The sequence below is a fragment of the Corticium candelabrum genome, chromosome 18 (assembly GCF_963422355.1).
Source record: "Corticium candelabrum chromosome 18, ooCorCand1.1, whole genome shotgun sequence".
Lineage (NCBI taxonomy): Eukaryota > Metazoa > Porifera > Homoscleromorpha > Homosclerophorida > Plakinidae > Corticium > Corticium candelabrum.
Genome location: NC_085102.1, coordinates 1,064,115 through 1,079,141, shown reverse-complemented (window position 1 = coordinate 1,079,141; position 15,027 = coordinate 1,064,115). Strand labels below are relative to the sequence as shown.

Sequence of the window (15,027 nt, the reverse complement as noted above, 5' to 3'; positions counted from 1 at the left end):
TCCTTGAAAGTTTATGCTATGAATTAGGGAATAGGCAACTTCTTTTACTGCAGGAGGCATGACCCAGTATGCTTTCTTTTGTATTACAGTCAAAGAATCCCTAATTCGAACTCCAGCTTCAATAACCCAAAGTAGTGACGCCACATGACTGCAACTTTCTCCTAGTCCCGCCACGCAGTTGCAGTGGCCTGCAACAATCTTTCCTGACAACTCTGCTTCAATCCAAGGACGCAGATGCTTTTCACCCATTCTTTGAGAATGGTTGACCTGCCGGTATCGAATATGGAATAATGCAAGACAGATTACCGGTGTCATAGGGAATTTGGCATCCCCGGGAATTTTGTATCCCCGACCCATATTCACTAGGAAATTTGGTATTCCTTTGGGACATTTTGCATCTCCGAACCGTATATCCTAGGAAATTTGGAATCTCAGGAAATTTGGCACCCCCGAGTCGCATTTCCTAGGGAATTTGGCATGCCCGAGTCATATTTCCTAGGAATTTGGCATCCCCGAGCCATATTTCCTAGGGAATTTGGCATCCCCGAGTCATATTTTCTAGGGAATTTGGCATCCCCGAGTCATATTTTCTAGGGAATTTGGCATTTCCCAAGCAGTACTTCCTAGGACATTTGACATCCCCTAGCCATATTTCCTAGGGAATTTGGCATCCCCGAGCCATATTTCCTAGGGAATTTGGCATCCCCGAGCCATATTTCCTAGGGAATTTGGCATACCCGAGCAGTGCTTCCTAGGGAATCTGGCATCTCTCGAGCAGTGGTTCCTAGGGAATCTGACATCCCCCTAGCAGTATTTCCTAGGAAATTTGGCATCTCTCGAGCCGTAATTTTTTAGAGAATTTGACATTCCTGCGCCGTTCTTGTTATGAGAATTTCGCACATCTAAAAATGTGACATTCTAAACTCCATTTTATAGTCTGTGTTTTTGTGCTAAATTTCTAACAAATTGACATGTTACAAATTGCGTGTTTGTTGTCTAATTAAATTTGCGACTGAAAACATCTATTTTTAGTTAACTTTGTTAAAGCAAGTGACTCTATATCGTCTACTGTAGTTACAGCGTTTTTACAAACAGTTGTCACAGCGCCATTTGTCACTTTGTTGTGGTAGATCATGTTGAAGACAACCAACGTGAAACCAGTCCTCACAATTTTGAAACCGCACGGTATCATCGCATTCTTCTGGCATCAAACAGTTGCGGCAAATTTCTATGTAGGTACGGCGAAGTCTAGGAGTGCGTCTAGCAGTTGTTTGGGCGCATTGCGGAAAACCTGTCATTTTCTTCTGATGCAAGCATTTGTACAGATGCTCCTTCATTCGTGGTTGGTCGAATTTCAGGCTTGCTACATCATCTCCTAGAGCTAAATGTACAGCAAATGCAATAGCAAACACACCACAGTCAACGCCTCCCCTCTGCTGTTGAACATAACATCGTGTGTTCAGAGCTACAATTGATTAGCCGTCCAGGGCTATGCATGGCTGTGTGTGTGTGTGTGTGTGTGTGTGTGTGTGTGTGTGTGTGTGTGTGTGTGTGTGTGTGTGTGTGTGTGTGTGTGTGTGTGTGTGTGTGTGTGTGTGTGTGTGTGTGTGTGTGTGCGCGCGCGCGCGCGCGTTGTGTCGTAATTCATCATGTAGCTAAACGATCAGTCGGCTGACGAACTACCCGAGAACTTCCAATGAGTCATAGCGAGGCGACGATATACGGTCATGTGCCAGTGCAACAGAGTTCACGACCTCATGGTGATGTCATTCTAATACCAGACACCATTTAACCTAAGCAATGACGCAAAGATCAACATACAGCCTAAACGCACAGCCGGCAGACGTCACTTCTTCCACCTAGACTTGCTACAGTTCAGACCGTGTAATATGCTTCTCTCGGTTACTGCAACACTTACTTCTTAGACAGCACTGAATTTATCTTGTACGAGAACTTGTGCATGGCATTGGCTAGTCGGTGTTTCGTACTAAAAACAATGACATCACCGAAAGTTCTGCAGCATAGTGGCACATGATCGTCTAGCATCATCGCACAATTACTTCTTGGAAGCCACATGATCGTCTAGCATCATTGCACCTTTACTTCTTGGAAGTGCACCGGTAGTTCGTCGGCCGACTGATCATTTACCTACATGATGGATAGAGGCTACCAAATTCCCCAAGGGATCCCAAGAGGGGTGCCTCAGACCCTCAGAGAATATGGCTCGGGGATATCAAATTCCCTAGTAAATACGGCTCGGGGGTGCAGCAAACAGGGGATGTCAAATTCCCCATGACACCTGGTATGCTTAGCAACTTGGGTTACCGTATCAGTGAGAATTGTGATCTCCCTAGCTTTGATGACTAAGACATCTCTTACCCAGCCAGGAATAAATCTCTGGTAGCACTCCAGACATTGTAGTTCATAAGTTGCTCCCATGTGTACGGTCTTGCAGAAAAAACAAAGTACATTCCTACGTGAATACTAGTGGTACTAGGCCAAGGTTTGTGTCATCTTTTCATTCATGTAGGGGCACCTCGTACGGATCTTTGCTCTTCAGAAGCAACAGTTATTCGTCATATCGCTTTCTAGATTCTAAACTAGTTAGAGAGTCTCTATATCTGGCGAGAAGCGCAACTTTAGAAGTCATTTCAACGAAATGCTTTCCCGGATGTCCCTTAATATAGTCACGTGCGTGCACCTGGTCTATAGTAAAGATAAATTAGAACATGTAGTAATATTTTCAAAATCAAACTAGAACATTTGTTTTTGAATTTCTCTTTGATGTTTAAGCATATCAGAAATTCTAAAACACCTGTTTACTTTAGCCTCGGCCTCCCAGACCCGTGTAGCGACGATTCAAAATCGTCCTCCACGGGTCTGGGAGGGTACCGCCTCTTCTCAATATATTGCGGTTGGTCCTAGGACCAGCATTAGTGTTCAGTTTTATAATGCATACCTTTCCAATTACGGCTGTAATCAACGAAGACATCTCATGCATGTCTGCTGTCTACCAAAGACTACGCTGTACACAAACGACGACTTGTAGTGCGCTCTTCACGCAAACTCACGTCCCTACACGTCGTGGTTTGTATTGTGCGCCTGTCAACGGCAGTAACGACACCTAGTAGAGCCGCTTGTTCGAACCGATGCTTCGACATCTACACTAGCCAGCCAGCTGCATTCTCAACGTCTTCATGATCACGTCTACTAGAAAAAAGTTTTGCGGAGAATTCACGGCGAAGTTTTGTCGCGATTTCGCGGCAAGTCACATCGAATCCGGACGATCGAGTCACAGCGGATGCGCACATCGCGAATTTTCATCTCCTCCACGAGCGACTAACATCTACTCGAAGGCGATCAGACACATGCCGATCGCGTCCACGGTACCACTAGTAAAAGAAAGTGCTTCATAACGTCCCGTTCGCGTTTCCTACTAACACACAAATGATGAAACCGTAGCTGTAAACACAAAGGTACCGTGCAGCGGGATGCGACACGATGTTCTAGCGCGACATGTCTTCGTCGTTCTTGTATTACGGCCGTAATTGAGAAGGTATGCATTTATGAAACTGAACACTAATGCTGATCCTAGGACCAACTGCAATGTATTGAGAAAAGGCGGTACCATCCCAGACCCGTGGAGGACGATTTTGAATCGGCTCTACACGGGTCTGGGAGGCCGAGGCTATGTTTACTTAGTCGTGAGGTTTGGTAAAACTGATATCTATTGTTTGCATCTAACGTCTATAGTAAAATTATCAGATTTCGAGTGTAGGTTTTTTAACATTAAGTTAAAGTAATCCAGTTGACTTGCACGCCAGTACATATTTTAAATTTCAATTGCAAAACTCAGACAATCCACAATTTTTTCAAAATGGACTACGACAAACACTTCAAACATACTCTGAGAGTCTAACAAACACACTACGCAATCACAAAAGAGCTATCAATCAAACGCACATTTCAACGTTTGCAATCAGTCTCCACAAGCAGCATTTCATCGCCTGGCCCTTACAGATACGCAAACCTATGCCAATGCAAGTTCTTCTGTATCACCGACGATAGAGTTGCGTTGCCAAGGTCTTTGCAATAGGACGGTGGTTCAAACACTTTGGGGTCTTTAATCCCCAGGCTCATGTCAGAAAAACGGATACTATGAAGTGTCTCCGTGCGTTCAAGAAGGGCGTCCTCGTCCAGCGTATCACCTTCATAGATGGTCTCCAGAACAGGAATACATGCTGTGGGAGTAAACGAGCCGTACCATGTATGAGTGTGGCCAAAATGTTGATGATCGCGACGAAGCAACTCTTCTTGATCTAATCCATGTAGACGCACAAGTATCATTACGCAATCATTGCTAATAAATGCATATCATATTACTTTTTGCAGCTCCAACTTCGTAAGCAAGGGCGAACGTGTTGGTAGTCACAGAGTTTTTGCCCAGACCTCTGACAGTGTGATATACGAAGTTAGCGTCCAATGGCACTCCAGCCGGTATGTAACTCCGAAATCTGTTCGATACCTGCAACGAGCAGTGTAAATGTTTTGTTACAAGTCTAGAGCTCACGCTTAATTAAATTAAGTTGAATTGATTATTGTGCTTGTTTTGCACATGACCATGCTTGTTATACATGCACCTAACACGTGGTTATAGCGTAATATGAGGCTGTGATGTAATTATTTGACCAACTGTTTGTACACGAGGTAGCACCTAAGTGACTGACGTCAATCCTAGGAACACCATCCGCGGTTGCTACTGCAACAGCTGTGGACAAGATCAACGGCACGAAGGATCAAATTTATTTAAAAACTGTCATTTTTACCTCAATGATGGACTGATAAAAGCAGCTGGACTGATAAAAGCTGCTGCACTGCCAGCAGCGGTGGCTGTGCAGCTTTTATATGTGCAGTTTGTACGTTGCCGTTTGCAAAGAAGAAATGAATGGATAAGTAGAATAGAATGCAGTTCTGCACATACGTGCTGTAGCTCACATACATGTATATACGTAAGAGGTCTCTAGAGATCTACCAAGTTTGTAGCTATAGATAATTATACCACAAAGAAATAGTAGGTCTACCGCGCAGTGCTCTTTCCCTTCTTGAGGAATGAAGTAGAAGCGCTCTTCGCTGTACAGAAGAATCATCTCAAACGATTTTCTACTCGTAGAGAGCATTAGTGTCAATGAGCTACACAAACGTATGCATGCACAGACATACCCCGACTCCGGTCCGTTGAGAATATGACTAAGAGTTCGAATACGGTCGTCTTTTGCATCGTAAGACAGCTCGCTTACGATCATGACCCCGTCTTCCTCGTTATCATGCCAAGCTGTACCTTCCCATTGCAATGGAGTCTCGCATGGTTCTGGTTGGTTGACAGGACCTGCACTTGACAAGACAGCTAAGCTAAGAAACAGAACGACGATAAACATTCTCTTGAAAGACTGATCGTGAATCTGGTCGGCGTGGTTTGGACACTCTTGTATACCAGCCAGTCTCTCGCGGTACCACCTTTATCGTTCACAGGCTTACAGGGCGTGGGCGTTAAGACCGCCTTAGTTCTAGCCATTGACTTCATCACATGTATCGGCAGATTACGAGCTGTGAGACAAAGATTAGCCAACTTGAGCCTCAGGTGTTCTCTGACACCATTTACACACTTGATTCGCAATATTTTTAGCGAGATGCTAGACCGCAACGTTGCAGTGTGTGATAGATCTTCATCAGATAATCTGCTCTCGTTTCTAGATCGGCACAGACAGCTGAACTTACTACTTATCGTTATGTGAAACAGTACACTGAAACATGGTGACAGTTATGGGCGGTCACCCAGAGGATGAGGGCGTTCTCTTAGCACTTAAGGTACGTGGCGTTCTTCGAATGAAGTCGTCGTCAGCAACGAGGTGAAATATGTGACCAAGTCACGCCAAAAGATTCACAGATCATCATCAACCTTTTTCAACGATCTTTTTCTTTTTTTGTTTTAAGCAATTTTTTATTATATATTTAAAGTAACCTAAGTGCAGTGCAAACTAAGATACGCGTATTGCCTCACTGTAGCTGTATACCACAATTTGGGTGTGACTAAAGATAGATTTACTACATTTTTTTATTTTAACTAGGCTTTATAGCTCTAAAGCCTAAAACAAAATTTAAATATGTAAGTTCATCCATTTATTAATTTTAGTCAATGTAAATTGTAAATTTTATTAACTTTCAAATTTAAATTGATAGAATTATGTCTCAAAAATTATATTTAAAAATATTGGTTAATTTATTTAATAATTGTCGGTTACAAGGTTTCTGTAATTGTGGCTTACTAAAGCAAGAGTTTGCTATTACATTTAGTCTAGTATATCAGTGACAGTTGTCCATGACAAATTGCATGGTTTTTTTAAGCAGACTGCTAGAGATACCTTGCTTTTGAAGACTGCATGTTTACAGCTAAGTGCGCGTAGAATGCAACATAACTATTGCAAGATTTTGAAACTGTTGTATGATTTAATGTTTGCTCTCAAATTTTTGTTATATGACCACGTGACACAAGCAAAGTTACTAATTTCTTAACTTTACTTAGAAACACCAACAAATTGAGAAACTCAAATATTTAACTAGCATATTATTTATAACCGAAAGCGAACTCATCTAAGCTTCTAAAATTAATTTGTACAAACTAAATTGACCAAATTTACTTTATTCTATCTTATATGCGCGCACTGACACTATACAGTAACGAACTTATCGTTCCATCAACACTAGAAGAATTGAGAAATTGGTATCTATAAATTGTTCTTTCTAATAACTTGTGACCATTGTCAGCACTGGTTCAATTAATTAAGCTATAGTTATATAATGTTTAGAACCGATCAGATACTCTTGCAGACCAAGTAATGTTTATACTTTTGATGACAAAGGTACTTAGCCACAACAACAAATTGGACAAACTACACGCATGGTGATAGTACAAAGTTTAGCAAGTCACATCAGGTGACCAATAGCAAACTAGCAATCACCCGTACATTGCAACCAACACATAAATGTTCGCAATCAGTCTTTTCAGCTGCTTTCCAACTGTGTCACTCTTACAGATACGCAAAACGGTGCCACTGCAAGACATCACCGATTACAGACGGTAGAGTTCCGTTTGTGGCATCGGAGCAAATAGACGGTACATCAAACACATTGGGGTTCTTAATTCCAGGACTCATGGCAGAAAAGCGGATGCTATGAAGAGTATCCGTATATTCTTCGGCAGCCTCCTCGTCGAGCAGATCTCCTTCATAGATAGTTTCTAGCACTGGAACACAAGTGTCGGTAGTAAACGAACCGTACCAAGTATGAGTGTGACCGTGGTGATCTTGATGTTCGTGAAGCAATTCCTTGTGATCTAACCAACAAACGTAGCATTACGCAGATTGTTACCGCGAGTGAACATCTCACTATACCTTCATGAAGGTCAACTTTATACGCTTTGGCAAACGTGTTTGTTGTCACAACGTTTGGAGTCAGACCTCTGGAGAGATGATATTTAAATGTTGCGTCAGATGGCACTCCCGCCGGTATGTATTGTCGGAAAAAGTTGGACACCTGAAGTACATGTAACAATGTGTGTACATACACAAGGCCAGCATAGCAAACCCTTCTTAGACTAAAGCTCTGTTCACAAACATGCATGCTATTTGGGAGAGCGTATCCAGACACCTCAGGTTTGTACAAGCACAGCTGAAAACGTTTGCGAATCTTATCAGATCTAGACTTGTATAGATTGCGTTTCCGTTAGGCATTGCCCGCGGTGTCCTAGTTGCATATTGGTGGGCATTTGCGTAAAAGATTCATTTTGCGAATGCCCTCAGTGTTGGTCCAATGAGGCAACCAGTTGGTACACGAGGTGTGGCGGTAAGGTGAGCTACACCAATGGTAGCAACAGCTGCTGCGGTTCTTGATGCAAGAGAGGTAGAATCTTCAGATCTACGGTAGACTAGACTTTGTTTGTATTTGTGAGTGCTACGCAAAAATTATTTACAGACTAACGGCGGCCAAGCCATCTCCTGTAGGTGTGCAACACACACACACACACACACACACACACACACACACACACACACACACACACACACACACACACACACACACACACACACACACACACACACACACACACACGCAGAGACTCACTCTCTCCTCTCTCTCTCTCTCTCTCTCTCTCTCTCACACACACACACACACACACACACACACACACACACACACACACACACACATGTGCGCACCTATTCACACAGACTGTCCCCACAAAGCATGGATGCATGCAGGCTCATACGAAGCATTGCGACCATTGTAACGGTAAATACGTTATTGCGTAAGAACTCCCATAAGTTTTATCGATAAAATTAGACAGAACCAACAGACATTTGCACGTACAACGCAGGCACCCGTCTGCTCAGAGAAAAAGTAGAACTTTTTTTCTTTGTACAGTAAGATCCACTCAAACGATTGCCTGTAGAAACAACAACACGAAACGTACTGGGCGTCACAGATTCAATGCTGCGCAGAGACGTACCACGCACTAGGTCCGTTGAGAACAAGACTAAATGTTCGAATGCGACTGTTCGTTGCGTCGTACGATATCCTGCTTATTATCATAATTCCAGTCTCTTGGTTGTTGTGCCAAGCTGTGCCTTCCCATTGTTCTGGAGTATTGCACGGTTTAGGTTCTTGTGCCGTTACGTCTCTAGTTGACAAAACGCATGCAACAAGAAACAGAAGAGCGAAAACCATTTTGCCGTGAGGCGTTGATCGTGTGCTTTCTACGTGAACTGGATCGGCGTGATCTGGACACCCTCTATATAGATATATTTCACCGCGTCTCCTGTGGTACACCACCTCCGCCGTTCACGGGTCTGTCGTTGCGGGGGCGTTGAGACCTCCTTTCTCAACATGTATCGAGTTCCTCACATTAATTAACAGCTTGAGATATTGACACGGCGAAGAGACGAGGATGTGTGATGAGAAACGGGCATTGCGTCACTTGATTGCTTATCTGCTATCCGCGCGTTTCTAGATGTGAAAAATACTCTATGACTTGCCAACTACAATGTTAATTGTTAGATTTCTCGTGTTGCAGCTTGTCGCATGCTAACGATCTGACGTGTTGCCATTGTGCAATGAAAAGAGGAGGGTTTAGCTAATTAGAGAAACGACGAAGGGCTAGCAGACCAAGTCATGCTTTTTCAAAGTCATGCACGCTGGTTCAAAATCTACACAACCGGTATGTCTATTGACGGCGGTTGTCAAGTAGAGTTCGAGTTACAGCTGCAAATATCTTCCTCTATACGTATGCAGAGAGTATGAAAACCGACCGATAACGTATAATTTCGGAGAGCTGGTTGCGTTCATATACATACATACATACATACATACATACATACATACATACATATATATATATATATATATATATATATATATATATATATATATATATATATATATATATATATATATACATACATACATACATACATACATATATATATATATATATATATATATATATATATATATATATATATATATATATATATATATATATATACACCCCGGATATTGATATGACTGCTGCCTTTCTTACCCGCTTGTCTGTTTCAAACTGTGTTTTGGTTGTGCGAGACGATTGCTTGTCTGGGACGTGTTTATGGGATGTCATTGGATGCTTATCGTTATCGGATTGGGTGCTTCGCTTCTCTTGTTGGGCATCATCACACTGTTAATTGAGCCTCTTGCCAATTCGACTAGCACGAGATGTCGTCAAAGAAGAGTGGTAAAGTTTCTTGCTCCCTTCGGTTTTGGAAATCTGTCTTTGACGACTTCCGGCCCCACAAAGCAGTTGCTTGCTGGTTTTTGATTCTAGCGATGGCCGCCATCTTGACTTTACGTTCTGGTGAAGTTCATCCTCATCCGGGTCCCGTTACTGAAAGGAAGTCAAAATCACAGGACGCTACACCTTCAGCCTCCTGCAATCTGTCAGTCAATTTCTGTTCAGGATGCGGGAAAGACCGTTTCAGACGTATGGATATTCACCAACGCTCTTGCAAATGTGCTTTATCTATGCATTGTCATTTACCTGAGGTGGATACTGACGGATTTACGACATCCGGTTTCTCTGGACACGCGATGACGGATCAACATGGTTCATCAATTGACAGAAGTGCTGTTTCCAATTACGTTCGGTGTCCTGTATGCCAATCTTTCTTCTCTAATAACTAATTTGATTTGGCAACATGTGAACCTGCAACACATCTCTAGACAGTTTTTTCCATCTGTTTCAGTCTAGAAGGAGCATGGACAAAAATTGTGTGCCTTTTGTGGGTTCCCATACTCCTCCCATTGGCAACTATGTCGAAGATCTCTTAGCCCTGGTCATCCACGATGTGGAGGTCAGATTACAGAACCAAAACTTTCTCTTTGGTTGCAGGATATGCTGTCTACTGGAAACGGTTGTTTGGTTCCAGAAGGTATGACTGAAGCTACACAAGGGGCGAATCCTCCTCTGATGAACGACTCAGGACTCTCTAATCAGTCTGTACGGACCAATAGCAATTTCTTGTCTGATGATACCGTTTTGAAAGCCATTCGATCGCTGAGCAAATTTTTTTGTTACCATCAACAAGAATTCATCACGTTTCAGGCCTTGATGAATGAGATTATGACTCTTCCAATTGCCACCATTTGTCACATTCCTCGTTCTGTCCGCCCCTTGTTTGCTGAGGTATTAGCTAAAGAACTAAGGCATGCCACATATGATAGTGTGTGGGTACTTGCGCGCCTTCTCTTACTGCCGAAAGCTGTCCTTCGATGTCCTTCAAGAGGAGGAAAGAAGAACTGCTTTCACGCCTTCAGAAATAGCAAACAGGGCATCTTGTTGGTCTCTGGGAAGATGCTAGAATTGATGACAAGCACCATAACCAGAAATTCAAGCATTTCACAGTCGCTGGAGCAAATGCCAAGCGAGCTCTGCGGTTGGCTAGAAAAAGTCGGTAGAGCAATGTCATAAAAGTAATTAGTTCGTTGGGTTGTGCTTCTCTAGATGACACTTCAGCACTTGATGAGTTACGTCAACGACACCCAGAACATCTACTTCCTGAATGGAATGAGGATATTCCACCTCACTGACTGTTTTCTCTGCTTCAGTTTTGGCTGCTCTTCGTGCTTTCCTCCAGCTACTAGCCCTGGTGGTTAGAAATTGAACTGTCAGCATATTCTAGATGCTATTGATGAAACGACCACCCCTTCTGCAAGAAATTGTCTAGATTGGCTAACACATTTCAAGTGTTTTCTCCTTTCCTGTCAAGCAGACACTTGGTTAGCTCCTTGGCTTACAGGAGCACCGCTATCTGCTTTATACAGGGAACAAGGCGGAATCAGGCCAATTGCAGTAGCAGAAGTTTTAAGACGCTTTGCCAGCCGCCTCTGTGGCATGTCAGTTCGATCAAAGTTGCCAGATGTCTTCATTCCCACTGGCCAAGTTGGTGCTGGCATTAAAGTAGGGTTAAAAGCTGCTATCCACTGTCTTTTCAGCTTTGTAGAATCACATGCAGACGATCAGGATCTCTGTTGTCTGAAAATTGATTTCTCAAATGCTTTCAATGAGTGTAAGTGAGGGTCCTTTCTCCAACGTGTATATACTCAATTTCAGGAGTTATTCGCATGATCTTAATGGTCATATCAGTGCAATGGAGAACTTCGATTTGGGAATGACGTTATTAAATCATCAGAGGAGTTCAGCAAGGAGGCCCTCTGCGTTCTCTTCTTTTTTCGTTAGTTATCCTGAAGCTCCTTGCTGATATTGGTGACATACCGGAACTGCACCTCCAGCTTTGGTACTTTGATGATGGCACCTTCGTAGGAAAACGCAGTTCTGTTGCTTCTTTCCTGGACTTACTGTCATCAAAGGGCCCATCGCATGGCCTTTACATTAATAAGAAGAAATGTGAGGTATTCTGGCCATCAGGTGACATTTCATTTACAGAGTTCCGTGGAGAGGTTATACAAATCAATAGGAGTTCAGAAGGTGCAGAGTTTTTAGGGTCTCCAGTTGCCAAGTCTGATTCATTCTTTAATCAGTCGTTTGCCAAACGAGTGGACAATGTTCTCTCCTGTCAGGATCATCTCTCTGATCTCGAAGAGCCCCAAGTAGAAATGAATCTCCTACGCAGCTGCTTTAGCATCTGCAAAATGTATCATCTAATCAGAACTGTTCTCCCAGGGAGAGTGACAGAACATCTTAGCCAGTTTGATCATGGTGTGCGTCGTTGCTTAGAGAAGATGTTTAATTCGTCTATGTCTGACGCCTGTTGGAAACAGGCAACTCTACCAGTTCGTCTTGGTGGTCTTGGTCTAAGAGAAGCCAGCAGAAAAGCTTAAGCAGCCTTCATTAACAGCTGTAATTTAACTCGCAAATTATTATGTCAATTGCTTGGGCACGCTTTTACTAAGTCATTTGTGGATAGCAGTCAGCACGTCAACCTCGTCTCATTTGACCACAATTTTATTGTTCCTGGTGAACTACCAACTCGAGAGATTTTAAGGAGTGTGCAGTCACACTATGAGAATATTGGTTTCAAGGCTTCTAAACAACGCGAATTCCAAGCCGTTCTTGACTCTTATCACTGCTACGGTAAATCAAGCAGAAAGTAACTTACGAGATAAAGCACGTCTCAACTCAGTCTCCGCCAGACATTCCAGGGCATGGCTTATGGCAATATCTAACCAGAAATTAGGACTGTTCATGTCTCCTCAGAAATTTATGATTGCTCTTCGTATGCGGCTTGGCATTCCTGTGTTTCCATCTTCTCTTTCCATCGTTCGGTGTTCTTGTAGTGCTGTCATCGATCCACATAGAGATCAGGTCTTGGGTTGTGGTCATGGCTCACTAAGAAATAAAAGGCATGACACACTTTGTGACGTCATTTTCAACACAGTTCTTGTTGACAACCGCGACTGCAAAAAGGAGCAACGGTGCAACAGCCACAACAATGCCAGACCAGGGGATGTGTTTCATCCTGACGTCCTGCAGGGCCGAGCTGCGTATTTTGATGTGAGCGTTAGGAATTCCCTACAGGCATCATATCTTCAAGCTGTCGTATTCATCCGCGCCGTGGCAGACCATCAAGCACAACTTCAAGTCACAATTACGAGTGCAATTCGAGAAGCAATTATAGCAGGAGGTGGAGCTCTTCTAGGTGCATTTGTTGGTGGACCCCTGGCATGGTTATTGGAGCAACTGTGGGCAGTGTAGCGGCAGCAGCAACAGATGAAGACTTCAGATCAGTTACACAGATCTTGGCTGAGATGAGTACGGAAGAATTGCGAGCATTGGCTACCGCAGTCGTGCATGAATGTGCCAAACTGGGAATTGACTATACAACAGCCGTCGAGCGTCTGGCATCTAATTTGATTCTTTCACTACTAGAATCTGTTTTGCGGTCGCTCGGTTATGCAGTTACGCAATGAAGTTGAACGTGACGTTTCAAACTCCACTTGATTGTGTCTGTCGATTTAAAATATTGCTTTGTTACCTGCATGCGATTGGACTGCTTTCAAGTTGCGATTTTGTGTTCTAGTTGATTTATTGCTGAGAACTATAGCTGATAACTTTTGCCACGGTGTATGAGTGACCATTTAAAGGTTGTTTGTTGTGTAAGTATATTAGCTCATAAACCTCAGAATGTCAAGCATACAACTGCACGGTATATGTAATGTTGTTGTTACGAGGTAGTGAGAACAGGCAGAAAAGATTAATTAAGGTAAAGCGTATGCAGAAATCACATTGTGTCGTTGTGTATAATATAATAATGGTGTATACCTACGCTTTCTATGTATACACCACTATTAGTCGTAGCTTTGAGATCCGGTCAGTGTGTGTTCTATAGACGTTTTGTCTGTTATTTGGGAAATTAACTTCTAATTTGTGGGAGTGCGATCGATCACGTGTTATTGTTGCAATACCGCAAAAGGCGTATTCTACCTTTGTTGGCTCACATTCGTTCCACATCATTTCGCTAGGAGTTACAGCTATACAGGGATGACTCATGAATTTTGGTGGCAGTGTTAATACGCAGCCATATATAGCTATCACTGTCGTTCGATAGTCGTAAAAGTGATACAGACACAATAGCTACAAGCATGCAGATTCTGTGATACTTGCTAGGTTTTTTTGTTATGCGGAAGATTTTCCGAATATATTGAATTAATCACGTGATCAGCGGGCAGATCGAGCGGTTCTCGTTCAGGAGTTCATCACCTAACTGGAGGGCAGAGTATTACTTTTACAAAGTAAGCGAGAAAGTGCTGTTTAGTGTGTAGAAAGCTAGTAGAGATTCTTGAATTAAATTTCCATCAGTGCCCCATCCACCACCGTCGAATGATCCAAGTCGTATACACAGCGAGCTTTGAAGCACAGCACAGATGGCGCGGCATATAATAGCACAGAGGATGCATATGCGCGTCCTTCATAGCGACTATATACATACACAGACGGCGTAACGTCAATGGGCCGTAACTTAGGTACAGCTCCTCAATCTTCTGTATGGGCGTGTCAAGCTGAAACGCCATGTTTCCCATAAGTTCGCAAACAGTCAGCTTCATCTCTGTGTGTATACACGTGTTGCAGATGAATATAACTTCATCGATGTTAGCATGTATACCCCGGCATCTTAACTACAGACGCTTGGGTAAAAACAATGGCGGATGTCCATGCTGTGAAAGTGAAAAAGGGCACGGCTCTCGAGTATGATTGATTAGCCTCTCCAAACTTGAGAACCATGTGCACGCTACTGACGCCCGTGAAATAGAGCACCGCCCCTGTCATCGTACACCATCAATCATCGGACATCCGTGCAAAAAGTAGACGAATTAGCTAAGACTGAGCTTTGCTGAAGCCCACAGAAAGAAGGATTACTAATATCGTAAAGACTGTGATTCTAGACGCGGAACTTCCAAAGGCTTGAAACGGTTATGCTAGAA

The 15,027-nt window shown here is 43.0% G+C and overlaps 4 protein-coding genes across 4 annotated transcripts; 2 read left to right on the top strand and 2 right to left on the bottom strand.

Moving 5' to 3' along the window:
* Positions 1-3,824: 3,824 nt before the first annotated feature.
* LOC134194240 (mammalian ependymin-related protein 1-like) lies at positions 3,825-5,507 on the bottom strand. The gene is made up of 4 exons (XM_062663162.1): positions 5,221-5,507; positions 5,082-5,160; positions 4,384-4,525; positions 3,825-4,319 (listed from the first exon to the last, which is right to left on the bottom strand). Exons 1-4 carry the CDS (start codon positions 5,433-5,435, stop codon positions 4,015-4,017), a joined length of 741 nt encoding a protein of 246 aa, XP_062519146.1. The 5' UTR covers positions 5,436-5,507; the 3' UTR covers positions 3,825-4,014.
* Positions 5,508-6,879: 1,372 nt separating this feature from the next.
* On the bottom strand, positions 6,880-8,865 carry LOC134194209 (mammalian ependymin-related protein 1-like). Its single transcript, XM_062663137.1, has 4 exons — positions 8,564-8,865; positions 8,425-8,500; positions 7,449-7,590; positions 6,880-7,390 (listed from the first exon to the last, which is right to left on the bottom strand). The coding sequence occupies exons 1-4, from the start codon at positions 8,779-8,781 to the stop codon at positions 7,086-7,088; spliced, it is 741 nt and encodes a 246-aa protein (XP_062519121.1). The 5' UTR covers positions 8,782-8,865; the 3' UTR covers positions 6,880-7,085.
* Positions 8,866-10,431: 1,566 nt separating this feature from the next.
* LOC134194331 (uncharacterized) lies at positions 10,432-12,426 on the top strand. Its single transcript, XM_062663258.1, has 2 exons — positions 10,432-10,517; positions 11,778-12,426. Exons 1-2 carry the CDS (start codon positions 10,432-10,434, stop codon positions 12,424-12,426), a joined length of 735 nt encoding a protein of 244 aa, XP_062519242.1.
* Positions 12,427-12,607: 181 nt separating this feature from the next.
* LOC134194086 (uncharacterized) lies at positions 12,608-13,300 on the top strand. The gene has a single exon (XM_062662988.1). It carries the CDS (start codon positions 12,608-12,610, stop codon positions 13,298-13,300), a length of 693 nt encoding a protein of 230 aa, XP_062518972.1.
* Positions 13,301-15,027: the final 1,727 nt, after the last annotated feature.